The sequence below is a fragment of the Canis lupus genome, chromosome 16 (genome assembly GCF_003254725.2).
Source record: "Canis lupus dingo isolate Sandy chromosome 16, ASM325472v2, whole genome shotgun sequence".
NCBI lineage: Eukaryota > Metazoa > Chordata > Mammalia > Carnivora > Canidae > Canis > Canis lupus.
Window position 1 is genome coordinate 42,283,417 of NC_064258.1, and position 12,867 is coordinate 42,296,283.

The following is a 12,867-nucleotide window of genomic DNA, read 5'->3' on the forward strand; positions in this document are numbered from 1 at the left end:
GAAGGGTGAATATATTCTTCACTTCTCTTTTGGATTCCTATTCCATGCACCATCTGTTTGGCATGTTCTAATCCTTAGGTATTTTTTTTTTCCATTTTCTCATCTTTATATTTTACTGTAGTCACTTCTTGCCTCCCTCAGCTCAGATTTTCTGAGTATTAGTTTGAAATGTTACTTATATGGATGCAGAGTTTATTAAACAGTAATAAACTACTAATTTCAAAATTTGAGAATTCATTTTTGGATTAGTGAAAAATTTGAAGATAATTGTGTTTACTTAAAAAGTTCAGAAATCTTTACAATTTGAGTATCAGAGTTTTGCAAATAAATGTGACTAACAAGGATTAAAGTTCTTTTTAAAAATTTGCTTTTTAAAGGGTAAAACTCCAGAATGTTATTTAAACGCTTTAAAATTAGCTAGCTTTAAGGTTACCTTGAGGTCTGAACTACGTATTTTTTAAATGGGAGGATTTTAAATTGGAATAAACCAGAACTAAGACCAATTTTGACAGGAATGAATGATGAATGTAAATGTTAGCAACCTAACTCTGCTTGCATATATATATATATATATATTTTTTTTTTTCTTGCATAATGTTGGGAGAGAACTGAGTACATAGAAGTTAACTTGAAAAGGGCTTTAATTTTTTTTGGCAATTCAAGACAATGGGAAAATCTTCAATAAATACTGATTTGACCAAGATAGTTACTTATCTTCCATGTTCATGAAGTCTAGTCAGTCAGTACAGGATTGAGGCAGCACTGACTGGGCTTCTCTGATTTCTACATCAAATATTCCAATCATAGTCTTTCTACTTCCTTATGTTCTCAGACTCAGCTAAATGAGCATATTTTAAGAGAAAACATAATATCTTGGATACAAAATATGAAGTTTTCTGCTTTATTTTATGCTTATGGAATGAGATGCAAGTAAATGAAAGCTGTTTACATCAAGTTGCCAAGTAAAAATGTGTTTCTGCAATTTTTGTCCTTGATTAGAAAATAGTAGGTTTGTTTTCGTTTATTAGTGTTTTTTAATATTGCTTCTAGAAGTGGGGCAATAGGTTTTTTTAGTCTGATCTTCAAGGATATTTTAGGATATTAACCTGGTATGATCTATTCTTCCTTTGCTGTAAGGCCTGGATTTGTGTGTGTGTGTAAATAGTAGCCTTATAAGTGCACACACTTGTGTGTGCTCATGTGCGTGCGCTCTTTTTGACCTTCTGACTTCCTTTTTTATCTTGGTTAATTCCTCTTCATGCTAAGCTGTTGCTTATCTTTTACTGTGAAATTATCTAGCCTACTTAACATGGCAGGCTATCTCTATGTCATCATTTTATTCTTACTCTTTTCTTCAAGTCTACTAAAACTGTATCTGGGATTGAGTATTTAATACTAATTTATCTTCTATATCTGTACTGTGCCATTGGTAGTTGAAACAAGAGTATGAATTTTAATGATCAGATATATAAGTATTGTTGGTCTTATTTTCCAGGCCAGAGATCCTCAGCAGGAGCCTATGGAAGAGATAGAAAATTTGAAGAAACAGCATGACTTATTAAAAAGGATGTTACAACAGCAGGAGCAACTGAGAGCTCTGCAGGGAAGACAGGCTGCTCTTCTTGCTCTGCAGCACAAAGCAGAGCAAGCTATTGCTGTGATGGATGATTCTGGTATGCTACAGCCTAGCATGTTGTTATAAGCAAGTCTCAATAATGGTATTGCAAGGTGGATGCTGGTTATTATATAGTCAGATCTTGATTGTTGACTAGTTTAGAAACCTACATATGAGGCTTACGCTGTCCTGTGCTTTTCTATCTCTGGTTATGCAGAAAAGGTTGCAGGGACAACACCTGGCCATCATACTGTACCGGGCAGCCAGCCAGCTCGCTCTCCTTTTCATCAGAGAGTACCCTTAAGAGGTAAAAGGGGCAGGCTGTAGTTCTGTTTTTGTACCTTGCATTGATAGGGCTCTTCATGGTTTTTTTCCCCACCTTCTGTACTCTATTCACTTGGGATTACCATACTTTTCTTGCCTACCAAGGGAAGGTCAAAACCTCAAGGGAGACAGTGAGTACATTTGTAGAGCTGCTTTAGCTTCTGATGTCCATAGTAGCTTTGTTGTGTCAGGTGCTCAGTTGTATACACTAGTTCCTTTGAACTGTATTTATATTCTATATATAGCTTTTCTGAGACTCAAACATTTTTTTTTTTTTTTCACTTTTCCTTCTTCCTTTATAGCCATGTATCATTTAGGTAGAAATTGCATTGAATTCTTTAGTATTGAATCTAAATTTATAGTTTGTTTCATCATCTTCAAACCTGTTTAATTTTTCATGAAGTTGAAAACAACTTGTCACCTATTAAAACTCAGTAAAACTAAGGTATATTTTCCAGTCTGTTATCCTAGGGTACTAATAATTTATTTCCTGTGAACTATTTTATATTTTAGGTCCTCACTGAGGTTACCTTGTTACTACTACTCAATTTATGCTGCTGTCCACACCTAGTCCAGTGGCTTAGCCCTCTGATCTCTGTTACATATAATTTAATTATGCATTTGCATATGGAACTTTATGGCTTGCAAGTAACTTACTCTTTTGTAATAATTATATAATTGTATATCTTAACATGTATGTGTAATATATAGAAGTGATTACATATTTTTTCAACTCATTTTTTCGTTGAAAAGTCCAGAGCTCATTAGCTTTTACATTTATATTTAGGAAATAGATAATTTAAAATAAAATATTTAAATAATTATTAATACTAGTTAATGGCTAATGACTAACCTTTTAAATATTTTCCAAGATCTAGATTTCAGAGATTTGCCTGAGGTGGTGATGTTATTTGAAATACTTAGGTTTATATCATCTCATTTTGATTATCACAAAATTGTAGATTAGTCATCAGTTTTTTCTCTTAGTCTTATTTTGTAGAGAAGGAGCTCTAACACAAGAGTTTGTGACTTGCCTGTACTAATATGAAATATTAGAAAGATCAGATTTCTTGAATTCTAGGTTAGAGGTTGTCTTTTTCTGAATATATGAACCTTTCCTTTTTCTTTGAAGTTAATGAGGCAGGCACCAGGAGAATGAACAAGAGTTTAAGATTAAATTTGTTTTTTATATTATTTCAAAAAGAATTTTAGGTTAGTAATTTTGAAATATTTTCTCTTGTATTTATGAGATTTCTGGTAAAAAACTAGAATGATAGTATTTAATCTTCTTGTATGTAAGCAAGGCAAAATAATAGTCATGGGAGAGTTCTGTAATTACTGAATTAGCAATGTTTTAGTTATCTACACTGGAATTTATTTCTTTTCAAAGTAGAGTTTGCAGTAGAAACTTGGGCTTCTGTTTAGCCCTGTAATTCTAACTTCTTATTGAAAAGGCTAATACGTTTCTTTAAAACAGAAGGTATTGGGGGATCCCTGGGTGGCTCAGTAGTTTGGCACCTGCCTTTGGCCCCGGGCATGATCCTGAAGTCCCAGGATCGAGTCCCACATGAGGCTTCTGCATGGAGCCTGCTTCTCCTCTGTGTCTCTGCCTCTCTCTCTTTCTCTCTCTCTGTCTCTCATGAATAAATAAAATCTTAAAAAATTAAAATAAAACAATTTATATAAAAAATTTAAAAATAAAAAAAAATTTATAGCCAATGTCTGTTTTAGAACTGGAAAGGATAAGCAAGGGTTGGTTGGGTAGTAGAGCAGTAACCATTATCAAAATTGTGTTCAGAATACTGCCTCAGGAATACTGCCATAGGAAGCTAAAGACTATGGTCTTGTAGTATGAGTTGTATCATATGCAGCTACTTAGTAAATTATCTGTTCTGCAAAGGTCAGCAAGCTGTGGCCAGCTGGATTTGGCCCACTGTGTAAAATAAAGTTTTATGGCATATATCCATGCTTGTTTATATATTTATGGTTGCTTTTTCCCTGCAATAGCAGAGTTGGGTAGTTGGGACAAAAACTATATTTCCACAAAGCCTAACACATGTACTATCTGAATCTTTAGGAAAAGTTTGCCAGCACCTGTCTTGATTCTGTGGGAGAAGTAAGGATTGAGACCTGTCAGTATCAGCTGTGGGTTTTTTTTTTTTTTCTTTTTTCTTTTTTTTTTTTATGATAGTCACTGAGAGAGAGAGAGAGAGAGGCAGAGACATAGGCAGAGGGAGAAGCAGGCTCCATGCACCGGGAGCCCGACGTGGGATTCGATCCTGGGTCTCCAGTATTGCGCCCTGAGCCAAAGGCAGGCGCTAAACCGCTGTGCCACCTAGGGATCCCCATCAGCTGTGTTTTTTCAAATTAACCACTCTCCTTGCCACTCCCCTCACCCAATCTGATAGGCCTGTCCTCTCCCTGCTCCATTGAGTCACTATTCTTAATTGGATGGGACAGAAAAAGATAAACCACTATACCAGAGTTTTCTGTGTCTCTGTTTTCAGATTAGATGGAAATTTCTATTAAAATGATTGCTTGAGAGGTAAATCTGAGGGTTAACTAGTTTTAAATTATTACGTAAGATTTTTTTTTCGTAAGATTTTTTTTTTATTCATTTTTATCCCTCCAGAATTTATTTTTAGCTTCACAGAAATTGAAAAGATCTGTTGATTTTTTTTTGCTTTAATGAATGGCTAATTTTCTTTCCAGTTGTAACAGAAACTACAGGTAGCGTATCTGGAGTTAGTATCACCTCTGAACTAAATGAAGAATTGAATGATTTAATTCAGCGTTTTCATAATCAGCTTCGTGATTCTCAGGTAATTTAATTATTTTTAGTATAGCTGAGTTTAAAATCATAGTAATTAAACCAGTGGTTCCCAAACTTCACTAAGCATATAAATATCACCTGGCATTTTGTTTTGTTTAAAAACAAACAAACAAAAAACCAAAAACGTAGTTTTCTGATCAGTGGGATCCCCTCACCCCCAAAAGTATGTATGATTCATATATTTGAGGTGGGCTTCCCCACCATGGGATTCCACTGCTGGCAGTGTCGGGACTACAGTTGGAGAAACACTAAACTAGAGGAAAATCTACTTTGAATGGAGTGATGAGTGAAACTTTCTTTTTGTGTGCTACTAGATAATATGTTCTTTTTCCCTCTCAATGATTCTGTATGGTCATCTTAACCTCTAAAGCTTAGGTTATATTTGAATATCTGTCCTTAAACATTTTACTAACAATTTTGGAGAAAGTTCTTAAGTTTAATTTCAGAATGTATGACATTTTTAGCACTTAATTTAGATCCAGATAGTAATTCAGTCTAGTGAATTCAAGACCACTATGTAGTTATGTGTGTCCATAGAACCATATATATGTTATAGTGGCACATTAGGAAATAGTGTGTAACTTTGGAATTGGAAAGGCATATGCTTACCCACCAGCACAACCTAGACAAATATTTATTGCTTTTTATGGAGAGTATTAATGTGTTTTAAAAGGAGAATGAAACCTTTAATTACTTTGGTGGTCTTCGTCTTCTTTTTTTATTTTAAATAAGCCTCCAACTGTTCCAGACAATAGAAGACAAGCAGAAAGTCTTTCATTAACTAGGGAGGTATCCCAGAGCAGGAATCCATCAGTTTCAGAACACTTACCTGATGAGAAAGTACAACTGTTTAGCAAAATGAGAGTATTACAGGAAAAGAAACAAAAAATGGACAAACTACTTGGAGAACTTCATACACTTCGAGATCAACATCTGAACAATTCATCATGTAAGTAAATCTGGCTCTGCAATATTAGGTAGAGGACACATGACTGTGTACTGGCATGCAGTAGTTATTTAGTAAATATGTCATGAATGAATGAACTAGTTCCTCAAGAAAATTACAGTATTTGAGGGGAGATAGGACTTGCATGGGGAAAGTTTTTAAGTAACATGGCAATAAGTAACACAGCAATATATGATGATAACCAAATAGATGGTAGATCTGTTCTATAATTCAGTAAAGGGAAAGAATAAAGTTAGGCCTTAGAAACTAGGTAGGATTTTAATTTAGGGGAAAGAAAAAGAGAAGGTAAACTATTAGATACTTGAACATACATTACTGGATTTTTTACCATATTTAATTTTCCCTTAAAGGAAAAATTAATCCAAATTTGTACTTGGATTTAAAAACTCTGAAACAGATTTAGAAAGTGTTTATACAAAAAGGAGACATGAAAAACGTATATAGTACATACAGTTTAATGCAGAAAATTAGTAACTTCTATAGTTTATAACTTGTAGACTATATAACTAAAAAGTTTACAACTTCTTTGCAGTATATAAATAATCATCTTAAGAGGGATAGGAAAAGCATAGTCCTACTAGTTATGCTTTAGGAATTACCTTTCCTGCCTCACAGATATTTTACTTGCCTCTGTCTGATTCAAATCCAGTTACTGTTCCTCAGTTCCTGTCTTCACACCTTCTCAAGCCGGGTCCCTGCCTCTTACCCAAACAGTAATAGGAACTCTAGTATGGGAAACTGATCTGTAGTCAACCTTAGCTGGTCATTATTCAACATGCCAGCTGTCTTATTAAAGAAAAGACCAGGGATAACGGGATGCCTGGTGGCTCAGAGGTTGAGTGCCTGTCTTGGGTATGACCCTGGGGACCCAGGATCGAGTTCCGCATCGGGCTCCCAGCATGGAAGCCTGCTTCTCTCTCCACCTGTGTCTCCGCCTCTCTCTCTCTGTCTGTGTGTCTCTCATGAATAAATAAATAAAATCTTTAAAAAATATATTTAAAAAAAAAAAAAAGACAAGGGATACCAAAAACCTCTCTGGAGTCCCTGTTCCTTGTTCTTTACTCCTCTCCTGTTTCTTTGCTATCCCCTCGAAAAACCTTAATAATTCTGCCTAAAACATGATCCTTTCTTTTCCCAGACCTTTGCTAGTCTCTCCTCTAGATTATAATCTGATCCCAGTGCTTATTTTATACAGATGGACACAGCTAAGAAAAACTTAATACTCCAAAGTTGTACTCAAGGCCCTGTGGTCAGTTTTATATACATAAAAAAGTAGCACTCTGCCTACTGATGACTCTAAAAAAAAGGTCTTTTCAGCAGCAAAAGGTACAACAGTCAGGAATAGAGCAAAGAGACTGCTGGAAACCAGTTGTAGCAATTGATAATATGAGCAACAAATAATTATAGTTGTCCCTCTGAGAAAGAGATAAATGACATAGTTTTAAAGTGATGGAGATGGAGAAGTGCAAAGCTTTTTAATCATCATTCATTGCCTTAAAGGTATGAGATATCTTTGATCCATGTGGACAGAAAAGTAATTAACAGAGTTCAAGGACTGTAGAAGATGAGCCATCATCTAATTAGAAAGTTTTATTGTTGAGTTGTATTTTATGGCATGAATTTACTACAGTCACTTTAACAGTTTGTTTTATCTTTTGGAGCAAGGAAAATTTCATCCTGGAGACCAGATATAATTACTCTGAGCTGTGGATTTGGAACACTCTTAGGGACCTAATCTGATAGGGTTGTAAAGATTTGTAGATGGGGTGCTGAACATCATACACATTTGCCCTGTATAACTTAACCTAGAATCAGGTTTATCAGAGGAACATGTTGGTCACTTTTTAAGATGGAATGTAATAGTTCTTGTCAATTTCCACCTTGTTCCTTTTTTATTTTATTTTTTTTTTTTTTCTGTTTTAAATGTTTTTGGTTGAACAAGTGGCCTGGCTATTATGTCCTTAAGTTTCTGAAATTTAAAGCTACAGAATTTAAGATGTTAATGGTTTTTACTTTTTAGTTTTAGATATAAGCAAGCTGCGTGAATATTTTTTGATGCCGTATTTGTTTACTTACGTTACCTGGTCTTGTCTAATTTTTTTTTTTTTTTTTTTTTTTTTTTTGTAGTTGTGCCTTCTTCAGCTTCTCCACAAAGAAGTGTGGATCAGAGAAGTACAACTTCAGCACCCTCTGCTCCTATAGGCTTAGCACCAGTTGTCAATGGAGAATCCAACAGCTTCACATCATCTGTTCCTTATCCTGTTGCTTCTCTAGTTTCTCAGAATGAGAGTGAAAACGAAGGACATCTAAATCCAACTGAAAAACTCCAGTAAAACCTTTTTACAAACATTGTTTACATAGATTAGAATTGAATAATGGGGATAAATTATGGCTTTTTTTTTGTTGAAAATTCTGGAAAAACCGAATTTACATAATATACATACTCTTTTTTTAAAAGATTTTATTTATTTATTTATGAGAGACAGAGCGCGAGACACAGACACAGGCAGAGGGAGAAGCAGGCTCCATGCTAGGAACCCGACGTGGGACTCAATCCCTGGACCCTAGGTTCATGCCCTGAGCCTAAGGCAGACACGCAACTGCTGAGCTACCCAGGTGTCCCAAATGATAAATATTCTTGAAGAGGTGGTAGAAGAGTGAGTGTGCGTGTGTGTGTGTGTGTGTGTGACACCTATATTCTTTGAGCTGTCTAAGAGAAATGTGACATTGTAATACAGGTAATTTTTGTGAGCTAATGCATTCCCATTTTCTAGCTAAAAGATTAGAAATAGGGCAGCTCAGGTGGCTCAGCGGTCTAGCACCACCTTCAGCCCAGGGTGTGATCCTGGAGACCCAGGATCGAGTCCCATGTCGGGCTCCCTGCATGGAGCCTGCTTCTCCCTCTGCCTGTGTCTCTGTCTCTCTCTCTCTCTGTCTCTTGTGAATAAATAAATAAAATCTTTAAGAAAAAAAAAAGATTAGAAATAGCTGGGATTGCAACAAAAGATTTTTATATTCAAATGATTCTAAATTCAGAGCCCAGGCTTAGAGTCAGAAAGCCTTGAAATTGTATCTCACAAGGCTCTGTGACCATGAACAAATAACTTATCCTCACTAAGCCTCTTGTTTCTTCATCTGCAAAATGGGAATAATAATATACCTGTTCATACAGGTGTTTGACAGATTAAAAAACATTGGCAAAAAAAAAAAAAAAAATTGGCATATTTCCTGGCACTTAATGGAAACTCAACAAACTTAATATTTTGAGTAAACATGTTATACACTTTATAGACCTCTATATGTTATAAACAGGAATCTTCTATAAAGGCCTAATAATGTCTGCATCCCTGATTTGCCTGAGATAGTATTTAAATTGGTTATTTAGTACTTCACTATTTATTAAGAAACCAAGCCTGCTTCAAATAACCTCTTGAAACTTTTTTTTTTTTTTAATGCTTTTGTTCCTGATAGGACATAAGAAAATAGGGATGCCTGGGTGGCTCAGCAGTTGAGTGTCTACCTTCAGCTCAGGGCATGATCCTGGGATCCGGGATCGAGTCCCACATCAGGCTCCCTGCAAGGAGCCTGCTTCTCCCTCTGCCTATGTCTCTGCCTCTCTCTCTCTCTGTCTCTCATGAATAAATAAATAAATAGATAGCTCTGTCTATGTCTCTGCTTCTCACTGTCTCTCTTATGAATAAATAAATAGTCATAAGAAAATAGAGTGATGAGTAAGCTCTATCTTTGAAATTAAATTCATTACTTTGTAGTCACACCCCCTGGGTATTTGACTAGGTCTGGATTTTGTCTCTGCTGGCTGTTCTTATATGGAAATACTGCATACTTTATTTTGCTAAAATGGGTCTTATATATACATTTTTGTTGTTTATCAGGAAGTTAAATGAAGTTCGAAAGAGATTGAATGAACTAAGAGAACTAGTTCATTATTACGAACAAACATCAGATATGATGACAGATGCTGTAAATGAAAACACAAAAGATGAAGAAACTGAAGAGTCAGAATATGATTCTGAACATGAAAACCCTGAACCTGTTACTAACATTCGGTAAGAACTTAAAGTTTGTTTTTTGTAACATGTTTCTCCTAACTGAATGCTTCTAACATGGAACCAAAAAACCTCAATAGAATGGTACTTCCTTTTTATTTAAGCTTTTCTCTTGTAAGTCTGCTTAAGTCTCCTGTTTTGGCCAGTGTAATCTTATTTGCCCTGTAAAAAAAAAAAAAACAAATAGAGAAGCACTAAGTATAGTAGGTTAGTAAATTTGCTGTTTGTTAGATCAAATGCAAGTAAATCATAAAGAAGTATCTAACTTAACATTTTCCCTCCTCTTTATTTTTAGGTATAATTTTGATTCTTTTGGGTATTTTTCTTCTTAAATTTCTAAATAGCAGACGTTTATGGAAAGCAAGAGCCGATTATTCAGAATATGAATTTAAATGGAAAAATAGCCAATGATGTTCATAGTTTGGGATTATTTTATCAGCAGTTTTAAAACTTTGATTTTCTTTTTTCTTCTTTTTTTACCTTAAGTAACTTCAGGCTGTTTCCTTTCTTTTAGAAATCCTCAAGTAGCTGCCACTTGGAATGAAGTAAATAGTAATTCTAATGCACAGTGTGTTTCTAATAATAGAGAGGGGAGATCAGTTAATTCTAATTGTGAAATTAACAACAGATCTGCTGCCAACATAAGGACTCTGAACATGCCTCCTTCTTTAGGTATGATTGACTATTAATGGTTTTTTTGAAGTGGATTTTCTTTCTTAATACTCTCCTTAAGTTTATTAAAGTCTTAATTTCATTGACACATGCTTTCAGCAGATTGTCACTATAATAGAGAAGGAGAACAGGGGATTCATGGTGCACAAGGTGAAGACGATGAGGAAGAAGAAGAAGCAGAAGATGAAGGAGTCAGTGGGGCTTCATTAACTAGTCATAGGAGCAGTCTGGTTGATGAGGCTGCAGAAGACGCTGAATTTGAACAGAAGATCAATAGACTTATGGCTGCCAAACAGAAATTAAGACAGTTACAAGATCTTGTTGCTATGGTACAGGTAAATACTGATTGATTTTTTTCAAAAAACTGGGGTAAAACAGTAAGTTTTGAGTCACTTTCTTCTTTTAGTGTTGGAGTTGATATACAGTTATTCAGGTACCTTCTCACTGGCTCTGAAACATCAGGCAGTTTTGTTTTGTATTTTTTCTTGTACTTTTAATTTTTCCACTTTTTGTTATGTGAAAAGGCCTAATGATGCAGCTTCTCTATTATTGTAGTCCAATTCAGTTTCTTTCCAATCTTCTTATCCACACTAGGAATGAATTAGGTTAGTTTTTAGATGAGTAAGAAGACCAAATAACACTGTCTATAAACTTAAAATTGCCTAGTCAGTTTTATAATTGAGTCTGCTCTCTCTAAGGTTTTATTAGAATGATATTTCCAAAGGCTAAAGTTTCAGTTGAGGTCCTCAGAGAAAACATGAGTAAATATAAAATTATGTAGAGTTAAATGTTTTTTAAAAAATGCAATAGTTTTATCCAACAAGCTTCCACCTCCCTTAGGATAAGTACATTGATTTTAACAGATGTAGACCTATCCTTAGGAAGCTAAGAACTTGAGTTGTTTTTCCAATAATCATGACACATATTTTCATTAGTTTTTGTATTATGAGCCATTGGCACTGGTTAGGCAAATTAAAGACCAAACTGAGAATAGAAAATTTTAAGCAAGTGACAGTGGATATGATTATTTGGAATAATAAATGTAAAGGTTACATTTTAAGGGGTGCCTAAGTAGATCAATTGGTTAAGCATCAACTCTTGGTTTCAGCTCCAATCGTGATCTCTGTTGTGAGATCGAACCCTGCCTTGGGCTCTTTGCTTAGTGCAGAGTCTGCTTAAGATTGTCTTCCCTCTCCTTTTACTCCTCCCTCAACTCATATGTTTTCTCTCTTTCTCACATAAATAAATACAATTTTTTTTAAAAGTTACATTCTAAGAAAAATTTAGTATCAAGAGTTCCCAGCTCTCATGGTATGCTTCTGTTCTTTTTCATATTCTCTATGAATCTGTTCTTTGATACCTCAGTATCTGATCAAGATAAAAGGCAACTTAACATTTGTCATTAGTGGTAATTGGCGGCTCAGATTATAAATATACCCTTTTTTTGTTTTAGTACTTTTGCTGCCATTGGTAGAGGATGAACTTCAGTGTCCTCTAAAAATCATTTACTTAATCTACTTTAATATTTATGTTCTATAAATTTTACAAAATAGTGGTATTTAAGGTATGAATCAGATAATGTCAGATTTCCAGATTATTTTAATTTAATGATGCTTTTTAGGATGATGATGCAGCAGATCATGGAGTTATCTCTGCCAATACTTCAAATTTGGATGATTTTTACCCAGCAGAAGAAGACAACAAACAAAGTGCAAATAATACTAGAGGAAATGCCAATAAAACACAGAAAGATGCTGGAATAAATGAGAAGGCAAGGTATGTTAAGCTCATTGGCATAATTTAATAAAAATTTAGTGCTTATTATAGAGAAGGTACTTACTTGGCTAGATACTGTATTAGGTCATGCTTAATGCTACCATCGGATTTATTGGAGACTGAAAATGTAATGTCAATTTAACTATAGAGAGAAGTTTTATGAGGCTAAACTACAGCAGCAACAGAGAGAGCTCAGACAATTGCAGGAAGAAAGAAAGAAACTGATTGAGATTCAAGAGAAAATTCAAGCATTACAGAAGGCATGCCCTGACTTACAGGTAATTAGGAACTTACTTTCTTTCCATTTGTCTGAAAAAAAGATGTTTAAAACCTAATGTCATTGGAAAGTACTCTTCTCTTTTCTAGTATTGAGGTGACACATTTATATCACTATTATGATTAATGAAATGTGTGAACTAATGAAATGGGTTAGGGATATACATTTATTACTGTGAAAGTTAGCACATAGGAATTGACTCTGATTACTTCTATTTTTTCACTTGTTGGGCTAGCTACTTTATATTCAGAACAGGAGTATTCATAACTAATATATTAAAGTATTCTGTTTGCAGCTTTGCATTTAAGGGAATAGCATTTCTGTCTTTTATTGGCC

At 34.7% G+C, this 12,867-nt stretch overlaps 1 protein-coding gene across 50 annotated transcripts in view; it reads left to right on the forward strand.

Moving 5' to 3' along the window:
• The window catches only part of PCM1 (pericentriolar material 1), a 78,520-nt gene that overhangs the window by 19,260 nt on the left and 46,393 nt on the right, over nt 1-12,867 (forward strand). For 18 of the 50 annotated variants that reach the window (XM_049094942.1, XM_049094943.1, XM_035699808.2 and 15 more), the window contains 10 exons: nt 1,496-1,673; nt 1,833-1,922; nt 4,652-4,761; nt 5,505-5,721; nt 7,867-8,068; nt 9,633-9,806; nt 10,321-10,478; nt 10,578-10,813; nt 12,100-12,254; nt 12,403-12,532. In XM_049094942.1, coding sequence (XP_048950899.1) covers nt 1,496-1,673; nt 1,833-1,922; nt 4,652-4,761; nt 5,505-5,721; nt 7,867-8,068; nt 9,633-9,806; nt 10,321-10,478; nt 10,578-10,813; nt 12,100-12,254; nt 12,403-12,532 — 1,650 coding nt within the window. The remainder of the gene's footprint in view (nt 1-1,495; nt 1,674-1,832; nt 1,923-4,651; nt 4,762-5,504; nt 5,722-7,866; nt 8,069-9,632; nt 9,807-10,320; nt 10,479-10,577; nt 10,814-12,099; nt 12,255-12,402; nt 12,533-12,867) is intronic. The other 32 variants (XM_049094964.1, XM_049094958.1, XM_049094970.1 and 29 more) reach the window with 3 other exon arrangements.